Raw genomic sequence first — 13,374 nt, 5'->3', positions numbered from 1 at the left:
CCCTCATTAAACAGGAAGGCAAGGAGCACGAATCCTTTTCCAAGTATTCTGGAAAACAAAACGCCTTCTCCAAATCTCGTTTTCCATCAATAACATTATCTATTTTAGGAAAGCCTGAACCAAAAGAAAAAGAAGACAGTTTGGAATATAACACTTCCTAAGCAACTGCTCTCAGACCACATCAGAGCCCCAAGCAAGGCAGAGCCCAGGGGTGCCTAGGGAGGTGCCGAGCAGCCCCCAATTACAGAGGGCAGAGGCTCCAGCACACTATCTGACCCACACACCCCATCCTCTGTCTTTCCAATACAGTGTCCTGATTTTCAAAGCACAGTTCAAAGAAAGGACAGCAGGAGCTCCTGGCAACCTGAACAAAGGCAGAAACCACGCAGGTTAGACACATATCCACATAACACACACCCAGCTCTACCACTGTTGCCAACCAGGAAGGTTAAGCATTTATTGCCCTAGTTGTTCCTTATAATTCTGTTCTTCCATCCTCTTTCAGACACTCGGGGAAGACACTCATCCCACACAACCCCAGCAATGCTAACATGGGATGCTTATTTGGGATGTTCAACGAACACTTTCTGTATTAAAGTTTTAAAAAAAAATTAACATATGCTAAATCGTGACTTCAGGAGCATGACCTCAGAGATGCAGCTAGGGACGCTTTTTAAAAGTTTTGTTTTCAGATGGGGTTTCATGTGGCTCAGGCTGGCTTCACACTTACTACATAGCCAAGGATGAGTATAACCTGATCCCCCTGGTGTGACAGGCATGTGCCACCATGCCCAGCTTCAAGTATGGGTTCTTTTACAAGGCTGAACTGGGGGATAAGAAAATGAATGACTCAGTTGGCAAAGAGCTTGCTGCACATGAATGAGGGCCTGAATTCGGATTCCAGGGACCCGTGTGAAAGCAAGAATAGCATCATATGTATGCAAGCCCAACACTGGGCTCAGGAATAATTTTTTTTTTTTACATAAAATTTTAAGTGTTCTGATGTTGGAAAGCTAGACAGATTGGTCACATTTTCACCAACATATAGTTCTACCTACTAGAGAAAAAGACATACTCAAAAAGTAATCATTTGTAACCCGTGATTCATATCGGATTGTTAAATAGTATAAAAATGTGGTTCTGGCATTTGACGTCCCCCTATTCCTATACAAGGACAGCTTTTATGGTGTAAACAACCAAAATAGGAATGGAAAGAAGTAGGGGGATGCTCTTCATCACAAGTGTCTGGGATGGAAAGAGACGTTGATGGGTGTACCATGAAAGCAAGTCGGTTGGGAACAGAGATGCTGAAGAGGTTGGTGCTGGTGGGCTTTGGACAGAGCTGAGCAGGACAGCCTGGGGGGAATTCCAGAGTGTATCTTCCCAAAGAGACGCATCCCTGGGGCAACCAAAGGCAAAGGAACTGTACAGCAGTGACCCGGCCTCCCTAACAATGGCTACAGAGTCCAGGATCAGTGTGCAGCACAGGCCGAGCAAGATGAACGTGCCCTTTTCAAACTACATCAAACCACACAATTAGATCTCTCCATGCAGGGCCACAGAGGTCAGAGGCATAATGGGAAAAGAGCAGACACATCAAAACAGCCTGTCAGAACCGAGAGGCTGCCTGAGAGGGACACCTTGTGTAACAGTGTGACAAAGGAGCAGAAGTCACTTTGATAGCTCGCTGCCAGGCTGTCAGGGAAATGCAGGTCCAGCTGGTGCAGAAATAGTGAATAAGGGGAAGCCACCTGATGTCATGAAGACAGAGGCTTCCATTGGTTCCTTTTACCTTATAAAAAGTGTTTGTTTTGGCTCAGTTCCGGGTATGCCTTCCCTCATGGTGGTCAGAGTGGCTTGTTCCACTCTGGAAGCAGGGAAAGGAAGGCCATCACTCATCTGCATCATCCCACCCCCACCCCCATTATTTGGGTCAGAGATGTTGCCATCCATAGTCAGGGTGGGTTTTCCTCTAGATAAATTCCTCTGTAAACACACCCAAAATTATGTCTCATGATATGCTAGATGGTTCCTAATCCAATCAAGCTGGTGTTTGGTATTTGCCTTCATGGGGTTCTCACCACAGACACTGATAAGGACAGCCTGACAAACAGTGGTACATCTACTCAGCTGAAATACACTCTCAGAGGGGAGGAAGCACACAGACACTTATGATTCTGTAAGAGCTGTGTCTCGAGGCTAAATAGCTAAGGCAGGTTTCTCTTCTACAACCTGGAATCTCATTCAGATCTTCACCCCTGTCTGGGGTGCCACACAAGAGCCTAGGTCAACAAGAGAACCTAGAACACCCAATACTTTCAAACCAGTACACTCCACATCTGAAATACACTTACAAATCAGCAATGTCTGACCTCTTTCCTGGAAACAAACATTAGGTCAATAAAAGTACAAAGCCCCTTTCTCCTTTTAACTCTTTTACCCTTCCAAATGACATAAACTATAAACACACCTATATCCCTTCTACAATTTGAACTTAAGTTTCACTTTCAGAATTGATTTGGTTCTTTTCATCCCGCCCCATTTACTATTTCTGCGGCTCTCTTTCATCTCCTTATCACCCTTCTTTTAAGACTTCGGCTTCCTTTAAGCAGTCATTACCTCTCTTTGTACCCACCCAGGACTTATCAAGGCAGATTTGCAGCTAATAAAAATACCCATGACTACATATTTGCTTTAAAAATTCTTTACAGCCTCAAATATGTCGATAAGCATGAAGGTAACTAGAGCGATGAGCACTGTACCCCACAGGCTTCATGATCCCCTCAGCTTAGCCGCTAAGGCTTCGTGGCTGCCCTACTGTGTCCTGTTAGCCAATGGGATGCAAACATGCTCCAGAAAGAACGTGGAACTGAAATGAAACCCCAGACTCAACAAGGGACACACTAGAGTCATATCACTGATGAGCCTATGGAAGAATAGAACAACAGCAATCATACAGGATGACTACCCTGGAGTGGTAGGTACTGTGGGATGATGCTCTTGTTCACTGTAAAAATCTGTCCCTTGTACTGCTTTAATAAGATGCTGACTGGCCAGTAGTCAGGCAGGCAGTACAGATGGAGCTACCAGACTAGGAGAGTGCTGGGAAGAGGAACGGTAGAGACCCAGTGGCCAGCCAGACCCAGAGGAAGCAAGACGAGAATGCCTTACTGAGAAAAGGCACCAAACCATGTGGCTAAACATAGATAAGAAGTATGAGTTAATTTAAGATCTCATTAGTAATAAGTCTGAGCAATAGGCCAAACAATTTATAATTAATATAAGCCTCTGTGTGTTTATTTGGGACTGAGCGACTGCTGGGCAGGGCAGAAACTTCCCTCTACAGATAGGGGCTTATCATTCAGGTATAAGTGATCAGAATATAAACTCACAAACCTGATTTAATACAAGTAACAGCTGCCTGTTGTGTGTTGCCCTTTATGCCCTGCAAGCTCAGGAGTTAAGGGTAGGGTTTCCCTCTGGATATTCCTTACATCTATTGACCACGGGCTGTCCGCAAGCCCCGGATCAGATGCACAGACTGTCAGTTTATGCAGCAATTTTTTTCTCTTCACTTCAGAGGCAGTTGTATATGCAGCTAAATTTCATAATGGCTACGGTGTTGGGGCTTGTGAAACACGAAACATCATCGAAGGCAAACACTCTGGCTCTCTAAAATTCAATCACCTTAAATTATTCTTTTTCTACAATATACTGTATACAATATTAAAGTGTACAGAAGCCTCTTTAAAGAAATGGCTCTGTCACCTTTTAGTTACGTGAGAGAAAAGTTTGCTCTGGAACCTGACGGCTGCTGCAATCTATCCTTTGAGCATGAAGAGCAGCTCCTGGCACTGGGGCCAGCAGTCACACTTGTGTATTGACCCTACCTCTAGGCCTGCAATCTCCATCCCAGAGGCTAAACTGCCTTTATTCTACAATGAGTCAGAAAAAAAAGGAAAAAAATCTGAGTGTCAAACACAAAAGCAATGCTATTGCTGTCCGCACCCAGTCACACTGTCTATACCTTGGCACAGGGTACACACACAAGGAGACAAGCTGCATCCCTTCCAATGGGCACAGCAGTTTGCACTAGCTCACATCCCTCCCTGCTCAGTGTGAGCCAGGGAAAGTCACCACTGCAGTTCATCCCTCCCTTTCCCTCCTCTTCCCCACTACCCCTGGGAGAATTCAAGCCATACCAAGAGTATCCAAAGGTGTCCATTTTGTGTGTAGATATGAAGTCTCCGTCCAAGAGGATTTAGCAATGGGTTAAAATGAGCCTGGAAACTACAGTCCTTCCCAAAGACACACACTGTGCTTACCAACAGAGGACAGCTTTCCTGACCTTCCTGGCTTTACAGGCTCTATTTATCATCCTTGCAAAATAGGGAGAACTAGAATGTTGACTGTGGTTATCTGCCTTTGAGGCCTAAACACCTCATTTGGGCATTCTGGCCATGTAAAAGAAACCACTGGTCTGAACTCACATAGACCATTACAATTCTAAATGGGGATCTTTAGCTTTGCAAATCGGTTCATGCTCACAGCGTGTACTTGTGTAAAGGTATTCTCATGTTAACACAGTGCCATGTACAATGAATATGCACAGCAAGACTTCAAAAACAAAACTTGTGAGATTTGACAAGCTTACCAGATAGAACAAAGGCTGAATGGCCACAAAATTATCAGCGTACTACCCACTCCCCTCCTCCTCCACACGAGAAACAACCCCTTATTGAATGCTTAGTGATAAAATGCGCACAGATCAGATTGTCACATTTTGTTCATTTTCCAGCCCATATTCTGTATGCATACAAATGTTTTGTAAGATACTTAGTTTAGTTCTGAGTGTCACATGAAACACAAGTAACAAAAGACTCAATGACAAAGGCTTTTCTACTTTGGGTATTCTAGGAGACATTTGTACTTTTTTTTTTTTTTTTTTTTTTTTTTTTTTTTTTAAGATCAACGTTAAATCCTACTCAAAATTGCTGTAACAGACTAGCTGCCCAGTTCTCTCCCCGAGAGAAGCGAGTACCTTTCCTCACTTAGGGACACAACCCAAGAGAGCAACATGAGAACAGAGCAGTGGAAGGAAATCTTCGTTTGTAAACAGGGGCTTTCCTGTCCCACCCGGTCCTGCAGCCACCTTTAAATATTCACTCAGAGGCTTAATATTAATTACAAACTGGTCTATCACCCAGGCTTATTACTAACTAGCTCTAAAAACCTAAATTAACCCATTTCTATTAATCTGTATTTTGCCACGTGGCTTCGTGGTGTTACCAGTTCTCTAGTCCTCCCGTGGCTGGCTAGCATCTCCCCCAACTCTGACCCTCCTCATCTGAGTTCTCAATTTGATTGTCCTACCTAATCTTACCTTGCCTGGTCACTGGTCAAATAGCTTTTATTATTAACCAATGAGAGGTTACATATTCACAGTGTACAGAAAGATCATCCCATAGCAGACATTGACCTACCTCATAGAACATATAGAGAGACAGCAAGGTGAGTCCAAGGTTATACACCACTAGAATTCCCCGGCAAGAGAACGCCTGCTTATTCTTCATGTATTTTGGTCCCAGCCATACAATTAGTAAGTAAATGACAGAGCAGACAAATGTAGGTAAGTAATTGTCCAGAAGAAACCATCCTTTTACCCTTGTATCTGAAAAACACCAGAAGAAAACTATTTAGTCATTGGTAAAACACACATAAGAAAAATCATCTCCAAAGCCACCTGTTACTAATGTTGCATTTAATCTGCACAAAGTAGAATACCTACAGATATACATCAAACAAGGCAAAGCCTTTTGATACAGGTTTAGAATGGTTTACTACTTATATTTTTGCTAAGTAAAATAAAAATGTGCTTTCAAAAAAATCTGAAAGAAAATTAAAGCTAAATCACCCTCAAGTTTATTATGTTTATTGAATTAACCCAGAGTTATGAAACATAGGTAGTGTGCACTCAAAAATACCTTCAGCTACAAGCTATAAGCCCCATAGCCAGGTTAGGGACAGTGTGCCGACTAGAAGGACAGCAGTAGAGGGCTAATGAGTAAAAATAGTGAGATGCTATTGGCTCAGCCATGATCAGACAGGGATGATTTCAGATATCTAGAGCACTCTAGGAACTTGAGACTTACACTGACTCAAAGGGGCTACCAGTGTAGAAGAGATCACCCCACTCTCAGCCTCTTACCTAGACCCAAGTACCTGGTATTAACAGCCTACAGCCCTGTCCTCTGGCTGGACTGCCATGCTCACTCCCCTCATTTTTTGCTTTGATCTCACAGGGAGGAAGAAAGTGCTCAATAAATAGTTCCTTTTGGGGAAATATTCTCCCATCTGTGCAGACACTCTGAGCCTTCCCAGTACGTCTTTCATGGCTTGTTTTCTTTGGCTTCAGAAACAGATGTTGCCTCCACATCCACCCTACTAGTTAAGCCAGAGTGGCAGCAGACAATACTGTCAGTTCTAAGAACTGTCAGTGCTCAGAAGTCCTTCAGGGAGTGGCTGAAATGATGGCATTCCTAACACCTTTTGTTCTCAGCCCTGGGCCATAGCAGTCTGTCTTGAGAAAGTTACCACTGAACCAGCTAGCATCTTCTGTGTGTACATACATATTATAAACACAATGAATATGCATATTTGCCTACAAATTTCCCATGTTCTTTTACTTAAAGTTCACTCCAGTGCCTTACTCTTTTGTACAGTATATTTTCAGCAAGTACCTATCCTTCCTCTAAGGGTATCCATAGCATCTGGTCCCAACCCCAGCCTCTGGCAAGGAGTTCCCAGGGATCTAGCTGGTCACGGTAGCTCACTGCTCTGCAGACAGTTGGGAAATGGAGATGTGGAATCATCGTGACCACTAAGCTTTTAGGTGAAAAGCCACCTTTGTTCTGCAACTCATGCAACGAACAAACATCTTCTTCCTGTGTTGGATATACAGCCTGCAGCTGCTGCAATCCTAAAGGTGGCCATCCCAAGGACTGAGCTGCTCAGATGATGGCAAAGTGAAAAAATATAAAGACAGGGTTCTATCATCGAACCCTTGAAACAGCACAGTAGTTGCTCTTCTTTGCAAAGTAAGACAATAACTTTTATTATTATTTCAGACAGTTTGAAAGTTGGATTTTCTGTGTCTTATAGTCACGGAGGTGTAGTCTCAACACAAGCTAATGCGGATGCATTTAGCTGTTCTTTTTCTTTGTCTTTCACGGTAGAGCTTCGTATGGCTTGTGACTTGTTGAGCGGCTTGTGCTACTCTCGAAACAGGATTTTTTAGCTTTGGCTTCCTGGATATAGGATCCTAACTTGTTTTTGTGTGTGGGTGTGTGTGTGTTTTTTTCCCCCCCAATGGACCACCCTCTTGTTAACCTGTTCCTAATTGATGGCCAATATTGACAATTCTAAAATTCCTTTACTCATCTTTGCATAATCGATTGAGAATCTCTGTAGGATAACAGCTTAGGGTCACTACTCATGTACATGCATTTTAACTGTCATAGAAGAAAAGAGGCTGCACCAGGTTAGACTGCCACATCTTTATTCTTTTTTTTTTTTTCACATCTTTATTCTTATCACAGATGGTATCAAACACCATTTCATCTCTGATATATTGAGAGATGAAGTTCTTTGGTTGTTTTCTTCTGCACTTTAAAAATCGTGAGTAAAACTGAGAATCGTTTGGTCTAATAAGAAGCTGTTCAACTCCAGTCTGATAGCTGGGAAACCAGCATAGGACCAACCCAGAACCCCTGAACATGGGTGTCAGTTAGGAAGCCTGGGCAGTCTAAGGGGCCTCTGTTAGAGGATCAGTATTTATTCCTAGTGTACAAATGGACTTTGGGAAACCATTCCACATAGAGGGATATTCTCTTGGGGGGGGGCCTATGCCCTACTCCAAATGATGTGATAGACTTTGAAGATCCCCCAGAGAGGCCTTACCCTTTCTGGGGAGCAGAAAGGGGATGGGATAAAGGGGAGGTGGGGGGTGGTAGGGGAGGATGTAAGGGAGAGGGAACTGGGATTAACATGTAAAACAAGATTGTTTCTGATTTAAATTAAAAAGTGTCTTTTTAAAGAAGAAGGAGAGGGAGAAGGAGGAGAAGGAGAAGCAGCTATTCACAGTTTCCTAATTGGGGCTTTCAGAGAAATGACTGGACTATGAAGTCCCCAACATCCCCAATGGATGAACCCATCGCTGGGTTTATTATTGACTGGACTACTGAGAGGCGCTGAAAACCTGTGGCAGAGAGTACAGGTTAGTAAGGCTCCCCCACTGAAGGGAATATCTTATCCTTGGGTCTGTCCTTATACCCTCAGCCACGATCTCTCAACAGTGACAGTCAGCTTTGTCTCAGGCCCAGATGACAGGACCGAGACAGACTGGGGACCTCGGAAGTCAGGAGCCAAAATAACCTTTCCTCCTTTAAGTTGATTTTTCTCAGTGATTTTGTCACAGTGTATTAGAAATCTAATACATCTCTGTGAACCGCTCAAAATATTCTTTTCTAAAGAAGGCATTACAGATAATACTAAAAGAAGAGCTTACTTAAAAAACAAAAACAGAAAACAAAGACTAACAGCTATATAAGCAGGGATTTCAAGTGTATGACATGAAGTGAAATGAGTTATAAACAAACAAACCCTTAAAACACTATTAGAGGCATGGAAGAGGACAGATGATGGGAAAAAGACAAAAGAGAGGGTAACGGGGGAATTAATGTAAACCAAGTTCATCCTGTAGACATGGAAATGTCAAAAATAAATACCATCACTGTATACAATTAACATATGCTAAAGTAAACATAATTAAAAAACTATTTTAAAAACAAGGGAAAAGGTCCTTATGGGCTTGTTTACATTGTATATAGCTCAACAATAGAGCCCTTACCTAGCACACACAAAGCCTTGGATTTCGTGCCCAGTACAATAAGCATATACTTTTGTTTGGGTGCAGTGCCACACACACACAGCCCCAGAACTTAGGTAGGTAAGGCAAGAGGACTCCAGGGCTTCAAGGCCAGCATGGGCGACACATCAAGACCCAGATTTTAAAGGAAAGAAGCCCTTACAACTTCACTAGGGAAGCAGTGCCTTATCGTCAGGTTGGGTGCTCGTTGAGAACGCACTGGCTTGGACTCTTCTAGGGAGTCAAGCTTTAAGAAAAGCATATCACCTGTAATCACAGGCTGAAAGTATGGCAGTTGAGTCTCTGTCCCAAAAACCAGGGGACAGCATCCAACTACAAGAGGACTCTGCAAGGCCCCTTGGGGACAAAGTTTTGATCTCATCACAGAAAACATTATCTAAGATTTCCTCATGTAATATTTACAAGGCACCATAGAGAGCTGGGAGGGAAGCCATAGATGGTGAGCAAAACCCAAAACCACCTTACCTCGGGGGCCCAGTAATGCCCTGAAATAGGTACTGAGTGATGCATCAAAATGTTCCATTTTAAAACCTATTAGAGAGAAAAGGAGACATTGATTAGTGTCTACTCAAAATACTTCTTATATGCATTTTCCTGAAAGAACAAGAACAAGCCACTTGCAAAGGTACAAAGGGAAAGGTTGAATTCCTCCTGCAAAAACAAAAGTGCTCTTACCTCCCCCTGCAACTGATATGCTAGGTCTAATTTAAAGTCAGAACAATGAAGCATCCTGTGAATTCATGTCAAAAGCAAAGTCCCAGGTCCCTGAACTTCTGCTCCCAGTTCCCTAAAAATCGTCCTTGTGATGCTGAACCTCAGTGTGAAAGAACGAACGGGACTGAAAGGTGGCAGACATCCATCCCCACAGGGAAATGACACTCAAGGACAGGAGGAGGTGTCCTTGCTTGTCACCATATACACATAACATTGGATAGAACATATACTATATATATATGTGTGTGTGCATTATATACATATATATTATATACAATATAATTTAAAATATTCTTCTCATATTTATTCAAAGAGAGGGAGTGTGTATATGGGGAGTATGCACATAGAAGTCAGAGGACAAGTTCCAAAATTGATTCTGTCCTTCTACCATGTGGGTCCATGGGGCTCAAACTTAGGTTGTCACACTTGGCAACAAGTGCCTTCACCTGCTGAGCCATCTTGCCAGCCCAATCCTTTCCCCACTGTTGTTACACATTTTCACACACACACATACACCCCTTCCCCATAGCCACTCCTTTTGCTGGTCCCTTCCTCTCTGCCAGTCATTCATGTGTGTATATATTACACACACATATATACACACACACACACAGACACACACACACACACACATATATATTCTATTACCCATTTTTGACTCTGCTCCCTTCTTAAAATAATTTGTCATAGAATATTAGTTTCAGGTGTGTTACGTTCATTTACGTTGCATTTGTCTAATTCTGTAAGGCTGTGTTACTCTGCCTGTCTAAAACACGTGTCTGGTCTAATAAAGAGCTGAATGCCAATAGCTAGGCAGGAGAGGTTATAAGTGGGGCTGCCAGGCTGAGAGAATAAATAGGAAAGGAGGATCCAGAAAAGGAGAAGGAGAGAAGGACACCAGGAGTAAAAGAAGATATATAGAATAAAGAAAGGTAAAAAGCCCAGAGGCAAAATGTAAAAAGAAATGACATAATTTAAATTAGAAAAGCTAGCTAGAAACAAGCCAAGCTAATGACAGGCATTCATAAGTAAAAATAAGTCACCACGTATTTATTTGGGAGCTGGGTAATAGGCCCCCAAAGAATAATGAGTAATAATAATAATAATCATCATCATCTACCAGCAACTTGTCACCTTTGTCATTATTTTGAATGCTTCATGTCTGCAGGGGGAAAATATTAAACACCTTGAACTCCAACCACAGTCCACTGACTCCAAACATAAAGAAGCCAGTGGTAGTACTTGAAAAAACTGTTCCAGAAACAGCCCCACTTTGAGCACAGAAGTCATGATGAACAGGTTTTAAAATTTGGATTGTAATTCATTAGCATTGACCTAGTCAACTTAGCATTAAAAAATAATGAACTGATTACAGCAGTGACACAGTGCTTTTCCCCACTAATGCTGGGCGTGGAAGCACACACTTCTGAGGCAAGCAGAACTCTGAGTTTATGGCCAGCCAGGGCGACACATAGTTCTAGGTCAGGGTTACAATGGGAGACCCTGTCTCAAAACAAGCAAACTAGAGCCAGTTGGTGGTGGTGCATACCTTTAATCTCAGTACTCGGGAGACAGAGGCAAATGGATCTCTGTGAGTTCGAGGCCTACAGAAAAAGTTCTAGGATAGCTAGAGCTGTTGCAGAGAAACCCTATCTCAAAAAAAAAAAAAAAAAAAAAAAAAAAAAAAAAAACAAAATAAAAAACCAAAAGACAAAAAAACAAGCTAACAAGAATTTAGTTAAATCCAATACAACTTTAGTTTTATAGTTATCAAATCCATAAGCATGATGTACTTAGATGTGCTGTAAACAGAGTTGCCCTGTTCCACACAGAAGTAGATACATCACTCACTGAGACAGCACTATGCATTCACCCACATCTCCCAAGAGTCTGTCATTGCGTGCATGTTCTCTTTAACATAAGATGAGCACTCTGAGACTGGAAATGTGTCTTCATTTGTGTACTGTTTACATTCTCACTAAAGTTAGGAAGACACATTACAACTTCCTCTATTCCTGTAGGAAAACCAATGTGATGTTGGGAAGTAGTGGTGGATGGCTATGTGCTGTGGAGTAACCCTTCTGTACACTGTGAACATGTATTACTCTCACTGGCTAATAAAGAAGCTGATTGGCCTATAGATGGCTGATTGACAGGATAAAATTAGGCGGGACAATCAAACCGAGAATGCTGGGATGAAGAAGGGCGGAGTCAGAGGAGACACCAGTCAGCTGCTGAGGAAGTGGAAAATGTGATAAGCCATGAGCCACGTGGTGAAGCATAGATAAGAAGTATCGGGCAAGCATTTGTAGGTAATATTAAGCCTCTGTGTCAGTTATTTGGGAGCAGGCGGTCAGGACAGGAAAACTTCGCTTACAGAAGTGGTTGAAATATATGACATCAGTGCACATTTTCAAAGGGTGAATACTGTGTAAAAAAGGAAAAAAAAAATCTGCTTCCAAGAACAAAAGCAAAGCCAGTTTCCTTAACTGCTAATCATTCTGCAGTCCTTCCCGCTCTTGGCTTGCCACTCAAGTATGTGTGCTCTCCGGCTGATTTCCAGAGAAACAACTTTATGCACGAAAATATCTAATAGCTCTAATAATTATTATAATTAAGCCAATACAGCTGGAACATGAAGCAGAGCTAGGAAAAAACACCAGTGCTGGAAAGCAGTAGCTCCTGGGTTGTATTCCAGCATCTCTTGCTTTGGGAAGGCACTACTCCCTCAGCCCGTGGTGGAAACTGAGAGTATCAACCTTCATTTGCAGTGATAGGTCCCGGTTCTGAAACAAGGAGTGTGACTACTGAACAGTCCCCCTCCCCTAAGGCATTCCACCTCTAGACCTTAGTACCTGATGGGCATTCTTACTCAGTTAATGAAGGGATAAGGACATGAGTGGCTCAGGACTGGGTGCTTTAAAAGCAACTAAGCCTTGAAGGCTTGGAGATTTGGTTTTCTAAGCAGAGGCCAAAGGAAAGCTGGGAACAGAAAGCCTTTAAAAACAATACAATGCTAACTGGTTGTGTGGGGGTGGGTGGACAGGGCAGGGGAGCCATTAGTGGATTGGGGGAAAAAAAAAGTTCCGGGAACTGCTCTGAATGACCCACTATTCCAAGGACAACGGCCTAGGACAGAGTCCAGTTTGAGAATCTAGGCTGCCGTGGCCGGAGAAAAGCAGCTTGATTAAACGTAAGTCTAACTTCAGTCCACAAATACTGAACCCAGCAGTGAGCAGGCTACCAAAAAGAATGGTGTTTTTGGTATTTGGAGACACTGAAGACAGGGTTGGTCCTGGGTCATCTAACTGCTTGCTGTGAAGCCTGCAGGAGCTGGTGTGCACAGGGGCTTCCTTCAAAACACAGCCAGGAGGAGACTTTGCCAGAGTGCCACATCTATTCCGAGAACGATGCCTTTCTTCTCAACTGCATGACTCTTAGGTCTGTGGAACTTTCCCCAATCAACCTCAGAAGATAGTGGAAAAGCAGTCAAATGGTCTTTGAAAGAACAGACATGGGAAACGGACAAGAGGGATACATTTCACAGAAGGGTTTGCTGGTCCTGTAATGAAAGGGAATCGGGAAAGGTGTGCCTGTGACAGGCCCTGGCCGTCGGGGAGGGGGTTGACCCATGACTCACCAGCCTGACTGACATGTCGGGCATCTTCCCCAACTCTCCCCCAGCACACCCACAGCTGGGTGTGTCCATAAGC

The 13,374-nt window shown here is 43.0% G+C and overlaps 1 protein-coding gene across 1 annotated transcript in view; it reads right to left on the bottom strand.

Moving 5' to 3' along the window:
* Elovl5 (ELOVL fatty acid elongase 5) overlaps positions 1 to 13,374 on the bottom strand; it is a 64,879-nt gene that overhangs the window by 13,683 nt on the left and 37,822 nt on the right. The window contains exons 2-3 of the mRNA XM_051197996.1: positions 9,413 to 9,478; positions 5,484 to 5,671 (exon numbers count right to left, since the gene is read on the bottom strand). Coding sequence (XP_051053953.1) covers positions 5,484 to 5,671; positions 9,413 to 9,470 — 246 coding nt within the window. The 5' untranslated portion in view covers positions 9,471 to 9,478. The remainder of the gene's footprint in view (positions 1 to 5,483; positions 5,672 to 9,412; positions 9,479 to 13,374) is intronic.

Source organism: Phodopus roborovskii, unplaced genomic scaffold (genome assembly GCF_943737965.1).
Source record: "Phodopus roborovskii unplaced genomic scaffold, PHOROB, whole genome shotgun sequence".
In the NCBI taxonomy this organism is placed as follows: domain Eukaryota; kingdom Metazoa; phylum Chordata; class Mammalia; order Rodentia; family Cricetidae; genus Phodopus; species Phodopus roborovskii.
The sequence above is the reverse complement of the archived record's forward strand: the minus strand, read 5'-3'. Positions and strand labels throughout refer to the sequence as shown.